The sequence below is a fragment of the Rhodofomes roseus genome, assembly GCF_022264815.1.
Source record: "Rhodofomes roseus strain CIRM-BRFM 1785 chromosome Unknown C8Q71scaffold_3, whole genome shotgun sequence".
NCBI classification, from domain to species: Eukaryota; Fungi; Basidiomycota; class Agaricomycetes; order Polyporales; family Fomitopsidaceae; genus Rhodofomes; species Rhodofomes roseus.
The window spans coordinates 801,265-820,193 of record NW_025952959.1 but is presented as its reverse complement, the minus strand read 5'-3'; the positions used below and the strand labels follow the sequence as shown (position 1 = coordinate 820,193).

The window sequence follows — 18,929 nt, the reverse complement described above, 5'->3', positions numbered from 1 at the left end:
TCCCTGAGGTGATTTTGACGCGTAGATTCTGAAAACAAGGTCTTCATAGCCATAGAACGAGTACTGAGCGAGGCATGGAGCGTTGTGTGAAGGCGACAGTCGCGAGACGCGCCGAGGTGGCTGAGCGTGTGGCGCGAGACCTTTATCCACGGACTAGCGGGTAACGATAACCGGCAGAGCGTGCGGATCGCCGCCAAATACAACGGGGCCGACGCGCGCCCTCCGAAAGTGCACGTCGGTGACAATGGAGGACGACATAGGCGGTTGAGGAAAATGGAGAAACTCTCCAATGTTCTCTCGCAATTATGCATTACTATGATATACGCCCCTCCTACTCCTCCGCACGGCAGCTTCCTTACGGTTGTTCGAGGTACAACGCATATGAGTCCTGCTCAGGTGCAAGGACTACCGAGACACGTTGATGCAGGCAGCAGCTAGTGTGGTTGCATTCAGTGTTTTCAATGGCGATGGCAAGATAGTGTATACTCTGGTTACTGGTATCATACAATGAGTACGGTGCTTACTACATATATTGTACGGCATGAAAGATGCTCTCGTCTGTAGCACGCTCCAAGGGGAACTGGAGGTGGCTCTTTGACAACGTCGATTCAGCGTATATCAAGATACCAGTTTTTCTTGCCCAGCTTCGCGAAACGGTCAATGCCGGACATGGCGATGAAGGACAGTATACTCGCACTTTGGCAGCAGCGCCCTCGTTGCCAGTGGCCGACCATTGGAAAATTGGCCACCCGGCCGCTGTCTAGACACAAAATAATCGCTGCTAAGGAAGAATGCAGCAAGCAGGTGATATGTGCTCCGCGCGACGTTACCTGGTCCAGCTCGAGGAACATGGCCCATGGCCGTCTACATCTAACAGAAAGCAAATGATCAACAATGTAAACACGGATGAAGAGCGGAAGCAACATTTCGACCACGTAGAGCCTTCCTCTAGCGAGCGAAGGATGTGTACGTACGACAGGAAGTGGCCGGATCCAATTTGGCCCTAGCAACAAGAAGTATGGGCCTGTGCACAGCCTGTGCATGCACTGCGCACCCATTCCCCGCAGGGCCAACGAACAAGAAAAAGAGATGGAAAGGACTTGGGAAGTACAACGCCGTCGACGCACCGACCATGGGCGCGCTGCTGAAGAGGGCGGCGCCAATCACCAAAGAGGGAATGGGCGGGCCTCGGGCGTCTAGAATGGGAAAGTGGGCGCCTGTGGCCGAGCACTGCGACAGGGCCAGGACCGTGCTCAGGCTGTCTCTCAGCCTCCTCTCCGTGTCTCCCACAACCTGCCCGTGTTCCTCTGCGCTGGCCGTCCAACGGGCTTCTCTCGCACGTTCATTCTCTCTACACGTTCCCCGAAGCCTCGAGGTTGAGCCATGTTCAGCTTCCGCCGCAAGTCGCGCAAGTCAGAGGCCGACCACGACGGTCCCCCGTTCGTCCGCCACTCGCCTTCGCTCCCAGAGCTCACCGCGCAAGGCATACCATGGCCCGAGCACCTCGTCGACCTCTCCGCCGTGCCGGATGCTGCACAGCAACAAACTCCCCCAAAAGGTGCGGCCAAGACAGTCTTTGACACCGAAGTACAGGGTCCCATTCCATTCCATGTGCCATGGTCGTCTCCAGGCAAACCTGCAGGCGGGCCCATTTCCTCATTGTATATGTCGACAACACCACCACCGCCCTCTGCATACGAGACTCGCAAGTTATCTCATTCGCGCCCAAAGCTCAGCTTGCGTAAGGCGCGCGCCCCAACGACGTTCAACATCATGGTGCGTTGTCAGTGCAGTGGCAGTCCCGCAGTTCCATTCATAGCGTGATCGCAGGTGGCTGGAAGTCAAGGAACAGGCAAGACGTCTTTGCTCCGGCTGCTACTCGACACCGCCGACATCTCACCCACGGCCACGCCCGAGCAGAGGACTGCCATGGAGCACTTCCTCCGCGGCACCCCGAAGCGAACAGACTCGATACAATCGACGTGCATCGAAATATGCGAATCTCGATACGATCGTGTACTGCTCTCGGTGATCGACACGCCCGGCCTCGACTTCCAGGAGGGCCACGAGCTCAAGCTGGAGCGGCAAGTCTCCACGGTGGTGAAATACATGGACACGCAGTTCTCGGACACACTTAGCGAGGTGCGTGTTTGTCGCGGAGTGGCACGTTGATCCCAATTAGCGTCGCACCGACCGTTTGGCCTGCACCATTCCCCAATCCACCTCACCGCCTCCCAGCGGCATGCAATGCCTCGGCCCGGCACTCACTGACATCATCTCGTAGGAATCAAAAGTCATCCGGCAGAGCAAAGGAGATCAGCACATCCATCTGTGAGTCCTTATCGAAGTCCGCAGAAACACCTCGTCTCACACCCCACACCACGCCACAGATGCATCTACATGATCGATCCGAAGTCAATCATAACCACATCCCTGCGGCGCGCCCTTTCCTCACTTCCGGTAAAGTCGCGCTCCGAAGCGACCATATCCAAGCAGACCAACCCGCCGGACCTCTCCTTCTCTGACTCGACTTCTGAAGATGAAGACGAGGAGGCAGACGCGGACCTCAAGATGTCGCCCGCAGACATCCGTGTCATCCGCCGCCTCAGCACGCGTGCCAACGTGCTTCCCGTCCTCGCACGCGCAGACTCGCTCACGGACGACACGCTCGCGGAGATGAAGCGCGTCGTGCGCCGCGACCTCCTCGAAGCGGGCCTCGACTTTGGCGTGTTCGGTCCTATCAACCCCGAGACACCCACGACCGCGAAGCCTGGGACGAACGGGGACAGCACCGCGACTGGAAACGGGAACGGACACGGAAACGGAAATGGGAATGGCAAGCGCCAGGGGTCGAATGACACTGAAGAGAGCGAGCCGGAGGAGGACCCAGAGGAGCGGCGCTCGCGCCCCGTGATCAAGCTTCGCGGCACACGCGGGGGCACAAGCAGCAGGGCGCGGTCGCAGTCGCGGTCGCGGGTGACGCTCTCCGAGCTCGCAGCGCGGGAGCGCGCGGAGCCCGACGCGACGGACGTGGACAGCGTCGCGAGCGTGCGCTTTTCCGCGAGCGTCGTAGTGAAGAGCGACTTCGCGGGCATCCTCCCGTTCGCGCTGATCAGCCCCGAGCGCGTCAAGCGCCGCCGCACAGTGAAGCCGTCCCTCACGCCGCTCGACCAGCAGTCGATGCAGACGGACACGGACACGGGCTCGGGCGTGGCGCCCTCTGAGGATGGGCACGCACAGTCCGTGGCGGACTCGGCGTATACGTCGCCGACGACCCCGTCCACGCCGAGCTCGGTCACCAAGCACTTCCCGTACCTGGCGGGCCCGCCGGCCGACTTGAGGGGCGTGTTCATCAGGAAGTTCAGGTGGGGGACGGTGGACGTGTTGAATCCGCAACATTGTGATTTCGCCGCGATGCGCACGGCGGTGCTGTCTACGTATATGAAGGTGCGTTGTGGTGCGACTTACATGGGAAGGAGCTTGGGTTCTGAGACACGGTTTGGTAGATGCTGAAGATCCGCACGAATGAAGTCCTGTATGAGAAGTTCAGGACGGAAAAGCTGCTGGCGAGGCGTGCGACGGCGAATATCAGCGAGCACGAGACGCGCAAGCTGCTGAAAGGTGCGTCGTGCGTCGATGTCTTCTTAGTGTCTATTCGACTGACGATGATTCCTGCAGACTTGGGTCTTTGATCCTGGTCGCTTCCGTCGATGTTGTCCTCTTCATTATCTCTGGGTTTGCTCTGCTTCATATATCGTAATGCTTCATCACTGTCTGGAGATACCTAAGTCTTCTGTCGACCCTGCCATATTCCTAACATTATGCCTTCACGTTAACTGTGCATTTGTCGAGCGATACCCATGGTGCTCCCAATGTCCCACTAGTCGTCACTCATTCTTACTGTTTCTCTATTGCTGGATTGTGTGGAAGTGTGGAATCAATGCGATGTGCAGTTATTTCCAGTGCCTTCCCACTGCAATTCTGGGTCTCACATCCTGCCACGGGGTAGGCTCAACGTCCCCATAGAATTACATGGCAAGGTGGGCATCCGGCAAACAGATAGACTAGTGCGTTGCTGTACAAATACTATGCTTTTTTACTCGTTGCTAATTCCTCAATCTCCTCCTGCGACATGCCCTCTAGCCTCACCAACAAATAGTCGACCTAACAGGCATCAGACGATATACAATCGAGGCGTTGAGATAGAAACGCACCTCGACTTCCTTCGTCAGGGGGATGATGTAGTGCTCGTACAACTCGACGATCGCATCGACGTCGATTTTCCGCCCGGCATCCCCGCTGGGCTCGCCCTCTGGGGAGAAGTTGAGTGCGTAGACCTCGGCCTTCTTCCGGAGGCGCTGGAGGAGCTTGCGCTCGACCTCAGGCTTCGTGATGAGCGCGTCTAGGGCCGCTCGGTTGGGGTTCAGAATATGTGGGATGAACGCAGCCGGGTCTGCGCGGAACTTCGACTCGGACACGAACTTGCCTGGAGCGCGTGAGCGTCACTGGCAGCGGTAGAGGGGACGAGTGCCGCGGAACTGACCGTAGTGTACCCGCTTGCTGATCGCTCCCAGAACCTCGACGTCGAGGACAGCGGTGCTACCGTAGTTGCCGTCATCCTCGTACTCGTCGTCGCCCGTTATGCCCTTGGCGCGCTTGGCCGCGGCGAGGGCGAGTGTTGCGTGAGCTGTTATGCGGGGGACGATGGAGCGCGTGTAGAAGCTGAGGATGGACTTGTTCGCGTTGACCTTGTTCGGGTAGAGGATCTTGGGGAGCTCGACGCCCTTGAGGACGGGCTGAGGGAGCTCGGCGGGATCGGTGAACGGGTATTCATCAGGACTGCCGACAATCGTTCAGGAAACGAAATTCTCGACATTCTGGACTGGGCTCACCTCGTGTATCTCCGTGCCTTGGCTGGTCGGGCTAAGTGAGCGACTGTGGCTGCGTGCAACTTGGAACTCGACCAAACACACCGTGGAAGGACTCAGTCTCTTTCAAGAACCACTCTAGCCAGGTGCCCTTGAACCCGATGCTCTGTAGCTCCTCGAACTCGCCACGGCGGTAGATCTTGGGGTTGTGTGCGAACTGTGCGCGCTCGATGAGCTCAAAGATGATGGTGTCCTCGAGCCGGTTCAGGATCGACCTGATGCGATCTAGCGAGAGCGGATCTGCGGTGAGGATGTAGTTCTGCTGGGTAGTGGCCATGGTGCAGGTCGCGGTCGGCGATTAGGAAGCTAGGCTTCAAGATGACTCGGAGGTGAGGGGGAGATAGCAGAGGCCAGGCGTCCTGGGATGCACAGGCGAGTCGTTTTCTACCTCGGTCAAGGGCGGTTCTCAGGTGGTGTGTCGCTCATCCCCACAGCGTCCCGGCCGGTCGCACATTCCTGGCTGCTTTGCCCCATCTTCTCGCTTCTTGGTGAGGGTCCGAGTCAGATATGAACGTCCACTCTCAGCGGCAACTCCGGAATGGACGCTGGTGGTCGTCCTATCGTCGTCTCGCGCTTGCCCGACGCGGTTCCAGCGCGCGTAGTAGGAGCGCGCCCGACGTTGACTTCCTCTGCAACCACATCCGTTGAAGTCATGACTCTGGCTCGCCATCCAAAAGCACACTCCTTTACATCATGCCTACTATGGAGGACCGAATGCGCATCCCATTTGCTTGGTTGCTTCGATGACGCGGAGGCCACATAAGTTAGTACAATGTAAGTACATGTTGAAGGGGGGCGTATCGGGGGCGTAATACGCTCGCTGCTAATCTCACGCGCCTCTACAGCGTCATAACGGACCTCTGAACCAATAGAGCCCGTAAGATAAGCATGCCAAGTGAGTTGTGAGTTCGAGCGTTGTCCGCGTCTTCACTCATAGCATTACAGATACTAGATGCTCTGCTGGACCAACTGTGTCTTCAGCGTCAGTCGCGAGCTTCGTGGATCTTGCGTCACAGGCTCTATCTGGTCTAGTATTCACTCTTTCTCAACGGCTCAAAGTAAATGCCGCTTCTCTGCCATGCTGTGGTTCGGACGTTATAGCAGGCGTTGGTCCACGAGTGCTGCCAGTGCGAGTGTAAGCATTTCTCTGACAACTTACTACAGTGGAGACCAGCACTCAGGAAGACTTGGATCCGGGATGAACTTCAGTACAGCCGGGTACCGTAGGCCTAGAGCGGCCGACACTCAACTAAACGAGCCCTTCAAACCGACTGTATTGATCACGGCGGAGCCACTCTGCTTCTCGAGGACCTCCAATATTGAACTCCCCAGCTGGGCCAGCTTCTTTCTCTCAGACAATCTGCAGAAGATGCGCTTTATCTGATACCATCTACCTGATGGCCAAACGGCCGACGGTGACTGGAACGTGCCAGTGGTTACTCACGACCGCCGGGTCACGATCCCGGCTGGGGAGCCCACTGACTGCACAAGATAGGGCCTGGCGCCTCGGAATGCGTTCACACTCTACGCAATACGGAATCGAGCATGCGAGGGATTTGGAGTGCCCACTCCGACGGGGTCCCTCTGGTATGGTATAAAGTCTTCGGGATGCACGGGCTTCGGTTGTTCCGCACCCGCGAAGATGGCTCCCCCTGCTGCGACCCTGCCCCAGCCCACCGACGAGGCCGTCTTCTTCCAGAAGGTCGCTGCGAAGACGAACGGGTCTGTCGCGAATGGCACGTACGATGTGTTGGAGGACTACAACGGGAACTACCGTTTCGCCCCGATTGAGGAGGCGCAGGTCTCCCGCGCCATGATCAAGCGGTAAGCAGATACTGTGTCGGGTTCGATGTATGCGCCTTTGCTCATGATGTCAACAGGTACTTCAACCAGATGTATGAGCGTGCCGTCTCGGACGTCGTCATCGTCGGTGCAGGCAGCGCGGGTTTGTCTTGCGCGTATCACCTTGCGACGTCGCGGCCTGACCTGAAGGTCACTATCATCGAGGCTGGTGTAGCTCCTGGTACGCCTTTCCATTGAGTTGCTATCTCAGTGTCTGACTTACTCCCGCGTAGGTGGTGGTGCATGGCTCGGTGGACAGCTGATGACACCTATGGTAAGTAGCAATCACGTCCGAACCAAGAAGCAAACCTTACCTCACCACCCCACAGGTTGTCCGCAAGCCCGCCGACCGTTTCCTCACCGAGATCGGCGTCCCCTTCGAAGACGAAGGGCCCTTCGTCGTCGTGAAGCACGCCGCGCTCTTCACCTCCACCGTGCTCTCGCGTGTCCTCGCCCTCCCGAACGTTGTGCTCATGAACGCGACCGCGGTCGAGGACCTCATCGTGCGCACGGACTACGCCGGCGCGCAGCGCGTCGCGGGCGTCGTCACGAACTGGACGCTCGTCGCGCTCAACCACGACACGCAGAGCTGCATGGACCCCAACGTCATCACCGCGCCCGTCGTCGTCACCGCGACGGGCCACGACGGCCCGATGGGCGCGTTCTCCGCGAAGCGGCTCGTCAGCATGGGCTTGCTGAAGGAGCTCGGGAACATGAGGGGTTTGGATATGAACCGCGCGGAGCCGGCGATCGTGAACGGGACGCGCGAGGTCGCGCCGGGTCTCGTTATGACAGGTCGGTTCAGATGTCTTCTCTGTTATGCCATAGACCGCTGACGCTGGCTCTCAGGTATGGAGCTCTCTGAGCACGACGGCTCGAACCGGATGGGCCCGACGTTCGGTGCGATGATGGCGAGCGGCATTAAGGCGGCGAAGGAGGCCATCCGCATCTTCGAGTCTTCCCAGATCGTCGACGGCAAGATCGTCGGCTGAAAATGTCATGTGGGCATGTGAGCTGATGGGCAAGTCTAAAAACATGTTGTACTGTAGGGAGAGGTTGTACTGTTATGTAGCCTGTTACTCAAACACACGTCCTGTAAACAGTATACGCATGCCATGTCTACAAGGGGCAGCTTGTTTTTGTCTGACCGACGACTGACCTTTCAAAGAAGTCCGTTTGAAGTGTTTGAGTACTGCAAAGCTGAAGCTGAACCTACACCTTGGCCCATGGGCGTCGAGTGATTTGAACAAGAAGACTTGAAGTACTACTGTATGATCTATCTTAGTTGCGTACATATATGAGCGGTGCGTATGCGTACAAGCCCAGGTCTACTACGATACAGCGAGACAACAATCCAGACACTCATGGTCAGGGTCCTTGTGACGAGAGTAGAGAAAGCGTCAAGAAAACAAACGAAACGAACAAAGCCAAACGCCTTTAACATGGACAACATTGCCCATCATTCGTATAATCACATCAGAAGGACCTACTCGCTATGAAACTCCACAATCTGTTCAATGCCAAAACATAGCACTCACTCACGCACCAGCCCACACCTCCCTCCACGCCTGCCCGCCCCGCGTGTACACCTCCCCGACCGCCCGAACGAGACCGGCCAGGCCCGCCACTGACACCCCGGGCACGTTGATCTCGACCGGGATCGCGAGGCCCGCGCGGAGCGAGCGCAGCGCGGCACCCGCGGGCTCCGTCGTGGACGCGAGTAGCTTCTGCAGGCCATGCACACTCGCGGACAGATCTGGCGTGATCGTGATCGTTGAAGCTGAGCGCTTCTCTGGGTCGCAGTCCGCGGTGTCAGAGGAGAATGGTGGAGAGGGTTCCGAGGAGGGCGGTGAGAGGCTGCTGGCGGAGTGCCCTGGAAAGAGGATGGACTGGCCGTCGGCCGGAGCAGGCTGGGTGAGGAGGCGTAGAGCGGGGTCGTCCAAATCCAGAGAGAGCAGCGCAGCGAAGAAGGATAGTAGTGGTATGCGTATGCGTGGTTGCGGCGCGGGTGCGTTCGCGGAGGTGAAGTTGCTGCTCGAGCGGGAGACCGTCCGCGAACGGAGGGGCGCGAGGCTCAATCGGTGGCGAGCGTTGTCCAGCGTGATCCTCGCATGCTCCACGGACGACGACGCTCTCAGCGGATACGGCCGTCCGCGGACGTGCGTGTCCTCGTCGACGAGGCCCCACCGGCTCAGGCCCGCACGCTGCACCTCCTCCTCGAGCACCCACGAGTCCGGCTCGGACTCGCCCGCCGCGGAGCCGGAGCGCGCGGACTCGCCCGTCCAGTCCCATAGCTCGACCTCGACGTCGCCGTCGATGAACGCGTCGCTGTCGGTCGGCGCCGAGGGCGAGAGTGGGTGGTGCACGTGCAGGTAGGTGCTTGCGCTCCCGCTGCGGCTGCTGCTCGTCTGGGCGGAGAAGCTGGAAGCGTGGTGTCGCCCGCGTGGGCGGCGGCGGAGGTCGATGGGGGAGGTGGAGGAGTTCAGGGAGGAGGGTAGGTCGGTCGGGGCGGAGAAGAGCGAGGAGCCAGGGCTCGGTGGTGCGGAAGAGGGGTTGGGGAAGATGTAGATGGACTGCTCGCCAAAGTCGATGTCCAGCGAGGGGAGTTCGGTCTCGTTGCTGTCATGATGTGTAGTTCGTTGAGCGGTGCTGCCGGCAATGGGTGTAGCGGCGAGGGGCTGGCGGGGGCGGGTGTAGTAGGTCGCCATGGCTCAAGCTCGGGGAAAGCGGATGGTCTATCGATGGTCTACACGGTCTTATAGCTCTCGGCCGCGCTCCCAGGGTGGCGACGTCTATCATATATTCCGTTAGAGTCGTGAACTGGAACTAGATCAGCGGGCGATTGCGGACGAGACAATGGCCAGAATGTACATGCCTCGCGTCCCCGAAGCCGCGCCTCCGTCGATGTCGCGATGTCGCGTCTGTTTCGGCCGCTCGTCGCTCGCTTTCGGACGTCGAAGAGCGAAGTTTCTGGCTGGAGAGGCGTGAGTTACTCAGTGAGTAGTGCTGGACGGTAGAGGGTCTGACCCTGGCCAATCCGCCAGAGCGAATTGCGGTGGCCACAGTGGGAGCCACTGGGACTCCCGAGGTGAGGACGTCGCACATGACGCCCTCTCCCTCCGGCGCCACTCTCACCTGGACCGGTTCAATCATGTCTGAATGGTCGTCTTGCTGTATGCGATGCACACAAAATAGCTCAGGTGTTCCGAACATATTCAAACACTGATCCACTGGCACGTCTTTCAGTGATACGGTCTATTTGCGCACGATCGACGCCGACAATGCGGCGGCGTACGCGAGAGACCCATTCCACTCGTAATTCTTGGACTCGTATTGTTGTGCACTGGAATCCGGTGCGTCATCATGCCAGTTCTGAATTGACTACTAGCTCCAGAACGCCTCCTACTATTTCTAGTCTTATACAGAAATGACTGAGTGATACGAAGGACTGGCCATGTGTGTGCCATGCTCTTCGTGACGGTGCCAGTGTACGCAAGATTTTGCGTGTACTCGGTACAGGTGGATTGTTGCTTGCAACGTGGTGAAGGCTGGGTCCTCGTGGCTAGAAGCGTCAGTGGATCATTGCTGTAAGAACCACGACATATGCGGCCGGCGGGTCCACCTACTAAAGCTACTGACAGTCATGATCCCCGTTCATAGAGCATCTCAGTGAGAGTCAACTCTTCAATGCACATTGCCTGCCCCTCGTCACCTTCACCGTTCACCGTGACTGACACTTCAACGGACAGTACCGCCTTTTCTCGGCCTTTCGCCATGCCGCAACTCTCATGGCAGCATCCACTCTTATTACATCCGCGTGCCCGGGTCTCCTCGCCTGCCGGAAGCTTCTCCGCTCGCGCAGCACTACCCTGAAGGCGGGCCATGCGGCACGCACTCTGCAGCGCCTTGCTCTCTTCAGCTCTCCGGCTTACAAACAGCGGGGAGAACCATACCGTCCTTCCCAAGCTTGTCAGCCCGCCGCCGATATGCCCGCTCTAGACGAATTCGCCCATTACAGACGTGCGTTGCCGTATAGTAGGTCTGGTGGTTCGCCGTCTGCTGACGTCTGGTTGTGCAGGTGTTACGCAGGGAGAGCTTGGGGGGAGCGCCTCTGCGGACTTGGCCGCCTGGCTCTTCTTCCAGCTCATCGCGGACCATGTCTTCCTCCCCATTCTCGTCATGACTTTTGCGCTCTCGCGCTCGGTGGTCAGGCACTCGACGGTGATCAACCTCTGTTGCACGTGGATCCTGTCTGGCATCCTCTCGTCGCTCCTGTAAGTCCGTTTTGTACGCGAGCAACGCCGACAAAGTGAGTGCTCGGACCGAGAGTATGCTCACAACAACACCATACAGTCTGTATACGAGCGAAACGACGGGTCCTGAGCCGCCCAGGGGACTATGCACTGCTCAAGCGGCCCTCATGAGCGGCGCTTTCCCTATGTAAGCGACATCTCCATACTACACAATTGCCTCTTGAGCCTTTCGACAGGACGTCCGTCGCGACTCTCGCCCTTGCCTACCGCACCTGGCGCTCATGCACGCCTGGCAAGTCTCAGCTCCGGGAGAAGGCCTCCTGGCCAATCCGAGTAATGGTATGTGCGGTGATTGCGGGTGCCGCTTGAGCATTCGCTCATTTGACTTTGTAGCTTATTGTGTCACCGTACCTTACGTTGGGCGTGTTCTGCGCGATCGCAGCGAAGGTAGGTTTGAAGCTGTAGGCGATTCGTCGGGAGGCTGATGGTGCTTGGTAGTTGGGAGTGGAGTATCCTGGACAAGTGGATCGGGCGACGAGGTATTTCTACTGCGCTGTCAACGTTCAAGCACTGTGAGCTTCCATATACACCCCACTCAGATGTTGCTCGTAATCATGTGCGCGCGCTCGCAGTACAATCGCAGTCGCCGTGTTTTCTGCAGCTGTGTGCATCATCGCAGCAGGTTTCTTCGGTGAGCGCCCTGCATCCTCATTCGCCTAGCTCTGTTGACGAAATATCCATTGCAGTGCACCTCGCCATGCAGCAACTACGGACGCGCGAGACTCGGCCGCTCCGACAGCACTCAGCGAAAGTTGACACTTCCTTCCGGATACGCGTCGGCGTCCTGACGCTGTACACGCTCACCGCCGCTTTGTGCGTACCCCAATTTCGCTTCCCGAGACATGCTGACGCTCCTATTACCACGTAGGGCGAACCTGGGCTCTCTGGGAGACACAGGCACCGCGTTCCCGGACATATTGACCGCGTCCGGTACGTACTAATGTCTTCTCCAGCGTATGATGCCCTCAGTCTCATCCACCACAGTCGGGATGGCAGTCTTCCTCATATTCGCCAGCCAAACCGTACGTCTTCCAAATCTCACTCGAAAGCTTCCTTACCCGCTGACACACCCGCAGGACGTCCTCCACGCCTGGTGGTCCTTCCGCCCCTTCCAGTCCCCCCTCGTGCGCCCGCGCCATCAGCCACGCGCCGACAGTGCGCCCCCCGCGCGCACGCCCTACCCGTCCTTCGACCTCGACCTCCTCACGAAGCGCACGGACAGCGACGTGAGCGAGCAGGCGCGCTTGGAGGCGCTGCATACGTACTACGCCGAGCGCGTGCGCGGCGAGGGCGTCAAGGTCGAGATCATCGACCGCCCCCAGGACGCGTTCATACCCGGCTCGGAGCTGCGTCGGGCGTCGGGGGAGTCGAAGGGGAGCTTGAGGAGGGAGAAGGATGCGGAGGCGGGGGCGGAGGCGGTGTGAGGAGGTTGGGATGTGGTGCGTCGGGTTGTGTGATTTGCCATTGTATTTGTGCTTTCTTGTCGCTTGCGTGATGTGTATGTTGGACTTTGCTATTCTGAGGATCTAATTCGTTATCATTGTTGTGGTTGTTGTATTTCACACACACATCTGTGGCCGAATAGGCCAGGTGTATGCCTTCTGCGTGGAGGCCGTTGCTTGCAGTAATCAACGATGTAATACAAAAGATGACAGAAAAGAAGGATGAGTCCACAGATAGGAAGCAATGCACCGTGCAATGAGATAGCAATGAGATAGCAGTCGGAGATGCCGTAGCAGGAACGTTCAAAACGACGACTCAGCCAAACCTATGGCGTTCAATGACAGACTTCTGTCGCGAGTCCCGGACAACACGCCTATGGACCTTGTAAGTCGGTGGTAGATGGGACCAGTCACTGATACATACCAGTAGTTCTCCATGACATCAGCCTGACCGAGCTTCCGCAAGAAGTTCTCGTCGTGCGTGATGATGATGAGCTGGAAGTTCGAGTTGCTCTTACGCTCGTTGATGATGCTGCAGTACAGCGATCAGCAAGAGACAGCCTTAGTAAAGGCTAGACACTCACTCTACAAGGCTAGCCGCAAGTGCATCGATGTTCTCCGTATCAAGTGCGTTCGTCGGCTCGTCGAGAGCGAGGATGCCGCAGTTCTGGCCAAAGGAATCTGCGAGAGCAAGACGGATGATGATGGAAGCAAGCATCTTCTGGCCGGCCGAGCACCGTCCTCGCATGTCCATCTCGACACTGTCCTTCATCATGACCACCTAAGAGTAAGTCCGGTTAACAAGGAGGTGCATTTATGTCAACTACAAACGTACGCGATAGTTGTAGGACCGCTTCGACACGCCGCCTTCCATATCCGAACGAATCTTGATACCGTCGATGTCTACATGCGAAATACTGAGCAACGGCATACGCCCGATTGACCACTACTTCGACGAACCTGTTCCCTGGTAGGTCTTGTTCCACAAGTGGCGCATGGTGTCATTGAGTTCTTCCATTTTCAGCGTATGGTACTTCATGATGGCGCTAGTGGGATAGGTTGTCAGCAACAGACCTACGCAGGATGCTGAGGGATATACCTTTCCAGGGCCTTGGCATACTTCTCCAGATCATTGTTCGCCATGTCCGACATCTGCAAGGGCGTGAATGAGCCATGCCACGTACGTTGAGCCTGGCGCCTTACCTTGACCCTGATGAGTTGATCCCGATACTTCTTGCTAATATTCTCGAAATCTCTCATGTCGACCTGCAGGGTCTCCAACTGTGCTTGCAATGAGCTGATCTCACCGCCGATGTGCGCGTACTGCATGGACGATCAGCAACCGAAGAGACGAGCAATGCAATGGACATACTGTGCTCTGAAGCTGAGTTTCTTTCTGCTTCTCAATATTGTACTTCTCTTCGAATATACGCTTGGCCTTTGCAGCTTCCTCGAGGTCAATGGAATCGATCTCCGCCTGAGTCGCAGCGATGTCGAGGCGTAAGCGGCGGATCCGGAGGTTCTCGCGCAAGTTCGACATAGAGGCAGCGCTCTCACTGATCTCTTTGTCGATAAGTCGGATACTGTTACGGACTTGCTCGAGTTCTATGTTGTGCTCCTTGATCTGTTCCTCTAGTTCTGCAACCCTTTCATTGCATTCCTTTAGCCGACGGCCACGCCTTTCCTTCGCATATCTACGCGCAGCCAGTCAGTCGAGACCGTAGGGGGACTTGGGGAGACGTACCGATCAATTGACTTCGTGATGTTGTCAAGCTTGTCAGTCGACATGTTGACCTCTTGAGATGTTCGCTGTGCTTCAGCGATCTTGGCATTTAGCTCGCGATGCGCTGCCTGCCACTCTCGCTCCAGTTGCTCAATGGGGACTTGTGCGTCAGAGATCTTGGCGTCCAGGTCCTGCAGAGAGAATTATGAAGGGCAGTCATGATGTTGAAGGAAGCGGCCTTACTTTGAGCTGAGCGGTGAAGTTGGCAATATCCTCTTTCCACTCTTTGATACGGGCCTCGAGATTGGCCTTCTCGCGCACCTGACTCTTCACCTCGCTTTCACGAACTTTGAGTCCACTGAATTCCGAATCATGCAGACGGAGTGCATTATTCAAGCGCTCGCGGTCTGTCATCAACGCCTGCTTGTCCCGGTCGTTGGCCCGCCTGAATGATATTTAGCACAACACGAAAGCAATGTGCAAGACTAGAGGCCTACATGTTAGTGGATAGGGTATCAAGCTCTTCCTGTAGATCATCCGCCGTCTTTGTCGACCCAGTAGTCATCAGCTCAGACTCAATGGTGGAGATTTCGCGCTTCAGGCGCTCTATGTCCTTCTGCAGCTGTGACACGAGACTGGCCTGCTGCCGCAGCGCAGCTATGTCCTTGAGCTCTCTGGTGACCTTGTCCAGCTCATTCTGTGCCTGTGTGAAGGTGAGCAAACACCATCAGTGTGATAACGTGAACGTATCTCACGTCCTCAGCTTTCTTCGTAAGGCCTGGGTACTCCTCTTCATGCTTCTTGATCTGAGCTTGAAGAGAGGGAATCTCATCCTCTGCAAGCTTCTTTCGCGCGTTATTCAGAGCAGCAAGATCCTGCATGTGCCGGACAGCACCCTGCCACCCTTGCAAAAACTCAGTCAACTCCTTTACTGACTCTGGTGTCGTCTTCTTGATGAGATCTTGAAGCTAGGGTGTCGTTAGGGCAAGGTCGTCCACCTAGCATTGAGACTCACAGCTTTCTCGAATGTTGCGATAACCTTGCTGTCCATGCTCCTGGCGCACAGAGGGCAACACTTCCTCGTCTTGCCATCGTTGAGCAGTGATCGGTACATCCGGTCGGCACCGCTTGCTTTGCCGAGTTCCCTGATAGACGTGGTGAGCGCGACCATACAGTCATGTGAGAGCCTATGTCAGCTCACTCTTGAGCTAGTGAAAGCTCTGTGTTGCAGTCCTGCAAGCCTTTGTCGACTGACTCGTAAATTAACTCTTCTTCTTCAATCTTGAAAGTCAGGCCTGCCGAGATCTTCCTGTCCAGCACTGACAAGAGTGAGGCCCAGATTCGTGCGAGGGAATGCTTATGCTACCAACTTTTAACCTCGTCTTGCTTGACCTTGGATTGAGACTTCAGACTAGAAAGGGTGGCCTCTGCGACTTGCAAGCTTTTGCTGGCGATGTTTGAGGTCATTCCCAAGTCGGCATGTTCCCGCTCCTTCTCACTATGACAAAGTAGTGAGTTCCAGTGATGTCCACCGTCGAACTGTCACGTACATGGCAACACGCTCAAGGTCTCGCTCCATCGTGTCAGGCTGTGCGTCTCGATCAACCAATTTGCGGAACTTCGGGTTGCTCATCTGGATCCTGTTTTCCCATCAGACCATGAACCCTTGAGACACGAATGCGTGACCTACGTGTTGTGCATCTCCGTCGTCTTGTTCTTCAGCTCTGTGCGCTTCAGATCGAGTCTGGCACGTGCGTCTGCCTGGAGGCTCAAGGCTCTGATCTCAGCCGTGAGCTCGTCGCGACGAAGCTCCATGCTCCGCGATTTCGAGTTCATCTCGGACAGCCGATGGTCGAAGTTGCCCCTTTTGATCTCTTCCTTGATGCCCTCAATCCGGCGATCCTTTTCCTCGATGTCGATCTGGAGCGAACGAAGTTGCGAGGCTAGCGCACTCGCGCGATCGACTTCTACCTCCGCTTGGGTCAACCTGGACTGCGTGCTCGCCTACACAGAGAACAGCAGCTATGAGATGTTCGTTCCAACGCAAGCACTAGTTGGCTTACAATCCGTATCTTCAGGTCTGCCTTCTGTTGCTTGTGCCCCTGTACGACAGCATGTAACTGCATTGACTGCGAGTTGTACTCGTCGCTACGAGTTCGGCTGTCTTCCTACAAGGTCGTCCGGCTTCAGCTTCTAGGCAGGCAAAGTGCACGGAGTAGCAATCGTACCTGCAGCTTGTCCGTCTCCAAGTTCTGCCGCCTTTTCAAGTCTTTCAGCTTTTCGATGAAGTCGGTCACTCCGTGCCTGTCGAGCGGGGCATGATCGTAGCCCTTGATATTATGCGTCGCACTAATCTCCCGTATAAGCTCCTCTCGGTCAGCGATGCGCTGCTCTTGTGCCTGTCCATGGTCGATACTCATATGTATGAACAAGAGGCAAGAGTACAAACCTTTTCCTCTGCAACCAATTGTCCCTGCTGACCAACGAGCTTGACGTGTTCTTTCCTAATCGCGCTGAGCTCCTCTTCGATGTCCTGAGCCTTCTCCGTCTCCGACCGCTGCTTCTGCTTCTGCTTCATAACATGGTCGTCGAAGTTCTTCAGACGATCCGCTAGCTCCTGGTCGGTCCCTACAGTGCAACCATGTTAAACCACGAGAATGAAGACGTACATCTTACGTGCTCACCGTCCAACTCGCGCACATTCTCCCGGGCGCCAGCCAACTCCTCCTCGTACCGCGACTTCTTCTCGTTCAGTGTATCTACCTTCATGTACGTCTCGCGGAACTTCGTCGCAGACTCGTAGAAGCGTGCGTTCGCCTTGACGAGGTCGTTATACCGGTTCTTCGTCTCTTCATATTCTAACTGCTTAGACGAGATAGTGCTCGTGAGGTCGGAGATACGCGTCTTCAGCTTATCAGCATGGGTCTTCTCTTTCTGCAGGGATTCCAGACGCTCCTTCTCCGCCTTGAGATCGGCCACACGCTCCTTCCGTAGAGCTTTGATGTTGTCGAGTGCCTTGGTGTACCTAGACGACGGTGAGGGCCAGGCATCATCACAAGACGTTGAACATACTTAGTTGCCTCGAAGATGTCATCGAACTTCTTCTTGAGAATGGAGGGCTCAGATAGAGGCCAGTAGGAGTCTTCCTGATGGCAGAAAATGACGTTCTCAAGTACTGCTTTCGACACGCCAAGCAAATTAGGTATTTCTGCGTCCATCTCTGCGCATTTTGTGGAGATGGCTCCTCTCTACGCCGAAGGTGAGATTCGGGGATACATATGAGAACGTCAGACTACTCACATTCCCCTTCTTCTCATCGGCTACAGCCAGAATACTCTCCAACGTCTTCATGGTGAGGGCACCAGTCTTCTTCATGGTAACAGACAGGTTCCGCACAGCGAGCATTCTCGTCTTGTTCGCGGACCAAAATCTTAGCTTGACTTGCGCCTTGACCTCCTTTTCATTCGCCATTTTCGGATCATGCACGAACGCACCCCCACGTGTGTTGGGAGGTTGGTCGCCGGTCGTCGCATACTTGAGACACTCAATGATGGTGGTCTTTCCGCTGCCATTGTGGCCTACGATAACAGTCACAGGCGTGAAGAACTCTATGACCGAGATTTGCTTGTCGTCAAAGGACCGGATACCACGAATGGCCAGCTTGTCGAGACTCGCCATGCTAGCGAGCTAGTGTGTGATTGACCTATGCTACCAGGTGGTAGAGACTTCGACTGGCAAGCAAGCCGAGGACTCAATGTAGGCCACGCGAGATGACAGTCGAGAGCAAGGGAGAGCGCGTAGTAGACGCGACACGCGACGCGACGCGTCTTCGAGCATGTGATCAGGGGGCTGCTGTCGCCTGTCATTCGCGGCGACTGTCGCCACCGTCATCGCGCACACGGACCATTTCGTTGAGTCTCGACGACCTCCTTCAACGGCTCTGAGCACGTATAAATACCGCCAATGGATCTCGGGATGCCAATGTACGACGAGCCTAGCCCAGGATGGGGCTCGTCAGACCCCTCGAGCACCGGAGACATCATCCAGGATGCCATGAAGAAGGAAAAGCTCGTGAAGTGAGTCTGTGAATACTATCCCTCGCAATTGGTGTTCTTAAAGTCGAACAGAGAGGTTACTGCAGCTCAGGAGAACTTGCGAGGTGCGTTTCTAGTCAACGTGTTGCATGAGGTACTGTATTGTTGCTTACGGTCTGGTTGCGATAGCGCTGCTCGACAGAGTCCGGAGCGTTCAAGGAGACGTTGACAGGTTCCTGTCCGAGAATGAGACGTTGCAGATGTACATCGACAACCTCACAATGCAGATGGCAAAGCGCCGCTGAATTATCGCTTCGAATCGTATACCGAACTGTGAATGGCCGTCCTCACACAAGACATCCTCATCCAAGCCTTTGTGAATATCCGCAGCAACGTACAGAAACCAAAGACGATGCAAGGTCCGATATATGGAGCCGTATGTAAGTATGATTGTGCAACTTCACTAGCAGCAATGCGTCAGTCTTGAAATGTAAGTCTCTCGATCGTTCCGCTCACCTATACCTCAGTTACCCATGCTGCCGACAAGGGATACCCAGGTAAATCGTTCCTCGGTGGTTCCGCGCATGCGCATGCTGGATACATGCAAGGATTTTGATTGGGAACGACGCTCGAATCTGAGCAACCGA

At 56.4% G+C, this 18,929-nt stretch overlaps 7 protein-coding genes across 7 annotated transcripts; 4 read left to right on the top strand and 3 right to left on the bottom strand.

Annotated features, from left to right (window-relative positions):
* Positions 1–462: 462 nt before the first annotated feature.
* C8Q71DRAFT_737932 (uncharacterized protein) lies at positions 463–1,158 on the bottom strand. Its single transcript, XM_047922633.1, has one exon. The coding sequence runs from the start codon at positions 1,056–1,058 to the stop codon at positions 609–611; it is 450 nt and encodes a 149-aa protein (XP_047782918.1). The 5' UTR covers positions 1,059–1,158; the 3' UTR covers positions 463–608.
* Positions 1,159–1,240: 82 nt separating this feature from the next.
* C8Q71DRAFT_340469 (Septin-domain-containing protein) lies at positions 1,241–3,988 on the top strand. Its single transcript, XM_047917923.1, has 6 exons — positions 1,241–1,776; positions 1,831–2,142; positions 2,285–2,331; positions 2,391–3,447; positions 3,507–3,621; positions 3,679–3,988. The coding sequence occupies exons 1-6, from the start codon at positions 1,384–1,386 to the stop codon at positions 3,690–3,692; spliced, it is 1,938 nt and encodes a 645-aa protein (XP_047782917.1). The 5' UTR covers positions 1,241–1,383; the 3' UTR covers positions 3,693–3,988.
* Positions 3,989–4,086: 98 nt separating this feature from the next.
* Positions 4,087–5,205, bottom strand: C8Q71DRAFT_820441 (chorismate mutase; the record flags this gene model as incomplete). Its single annotated transcript, XM_047926177.1, has 5 exons — positions 4,087–4,164; positions 4,215–4,486; positions 4,544–4,839; positions 4,893–4,914; positions 4,974–5,205. 5 exons carry the CDS (start codon positions 5,203–5,205, stop codon positions 4,087–4,089), a joined length of 900 nt encoding a protein of 299 aa, XP_047782916.1.
* Positions 5,206–6,570: 1,365 nt separating this feature from the next.
* C8Q71DRAFT_700694 (Thi4 family-domain-containing protein) lies at positions 6,571–7,762 on the top strand (the record flags this gene model as incomplete). The annotated part of the gene is made up of 5 exons (XM_047920136.1): positions 6,571–6,752; positions 6,809–6,951; positions 7,004–7,044; positions 7,100–7,565; positions 7,620–7,762. The coding sequence occupies 5 exons, from the start codon at positions 6,571–6,573 to the stop codon at positions 7,760–7,762; spliced, it is 975 nt and encodes a 324-aa protein (XP_047782915.1).
* A 215-nt stretch (positions 7,763–7,977) lies between these two features.
* C8Q71DRAFT_737913 (uncharacterized protein) lies at positions 7,978–9,893 on the bottom strand. Its single transcript, XM_047922632.1, has 3 exons — positions 9,798–9,893; positions 9,646–9,744; positions 7,978–9,590 (listed from the first exon to the last, which is right to left on the bottom strand). Exon 3 carries the CDS (start codon positions 9,476–9,478, stop codon positions 8,309–8,311), a length of 1,170 nt encoding a protein of 389 aa, XP_047782914.1. The 5' UTR covers positions 9,479–9,590; positions 9,646–9,744; positions 9,798–9,893; the 3' UTR covers positions 7,978–8,308.
* Positions 9,894–10,558: 665 nt separating this feature from the next.
* On the top strand, positions 10,559–12,507 carry C8Q71DRAFT_853983 (uncharacterized protein; the record flags this gene model as incomplete). The annotated part of the gene is made up of 11 exons (XM_047926998.1): positions 10,559–10,790; positions 10,849–11,044; positions 11,124–11,210; positions 11,260–11,362; positions 11,417–11,470; positions 11,522–11,595; positions 11,656–11,714; positions 11,770–11,896; positions 11,952–12,013; positions 12,068–12,105; positions 12,160–12,507. 11 exons carry the CDS (start codon positions 10,559–10,561, stop codon positions 12,505–12,507), a joined length of 1,380 nt encoding a protein of 459 aa, XP_047782913.1.
* A 5,704-nt stretch (positions 12,508–18,211) lies between these two features.
* On the top strand, positions 18,212–18,587 carry C8Q71DRAFT_853981 (uncharacterized protein; the record flags this gene model as incomplete). The annotated part of the gene is made up of 3 exons (XM_047926997.1): positions 18,212–18,324; positions 18,376–18,407; positions 18,472–18,587. 3 exons carry the CDS (start codon positions 18,212–18,214, stop codon positions 18,585–18,587), a joined length of 261 nt encoding a protein of 86 aa, XP_047782912.1.
* Between the last annotated feature and the right edge of the window lie 342 nt (positions 18,588–18,929).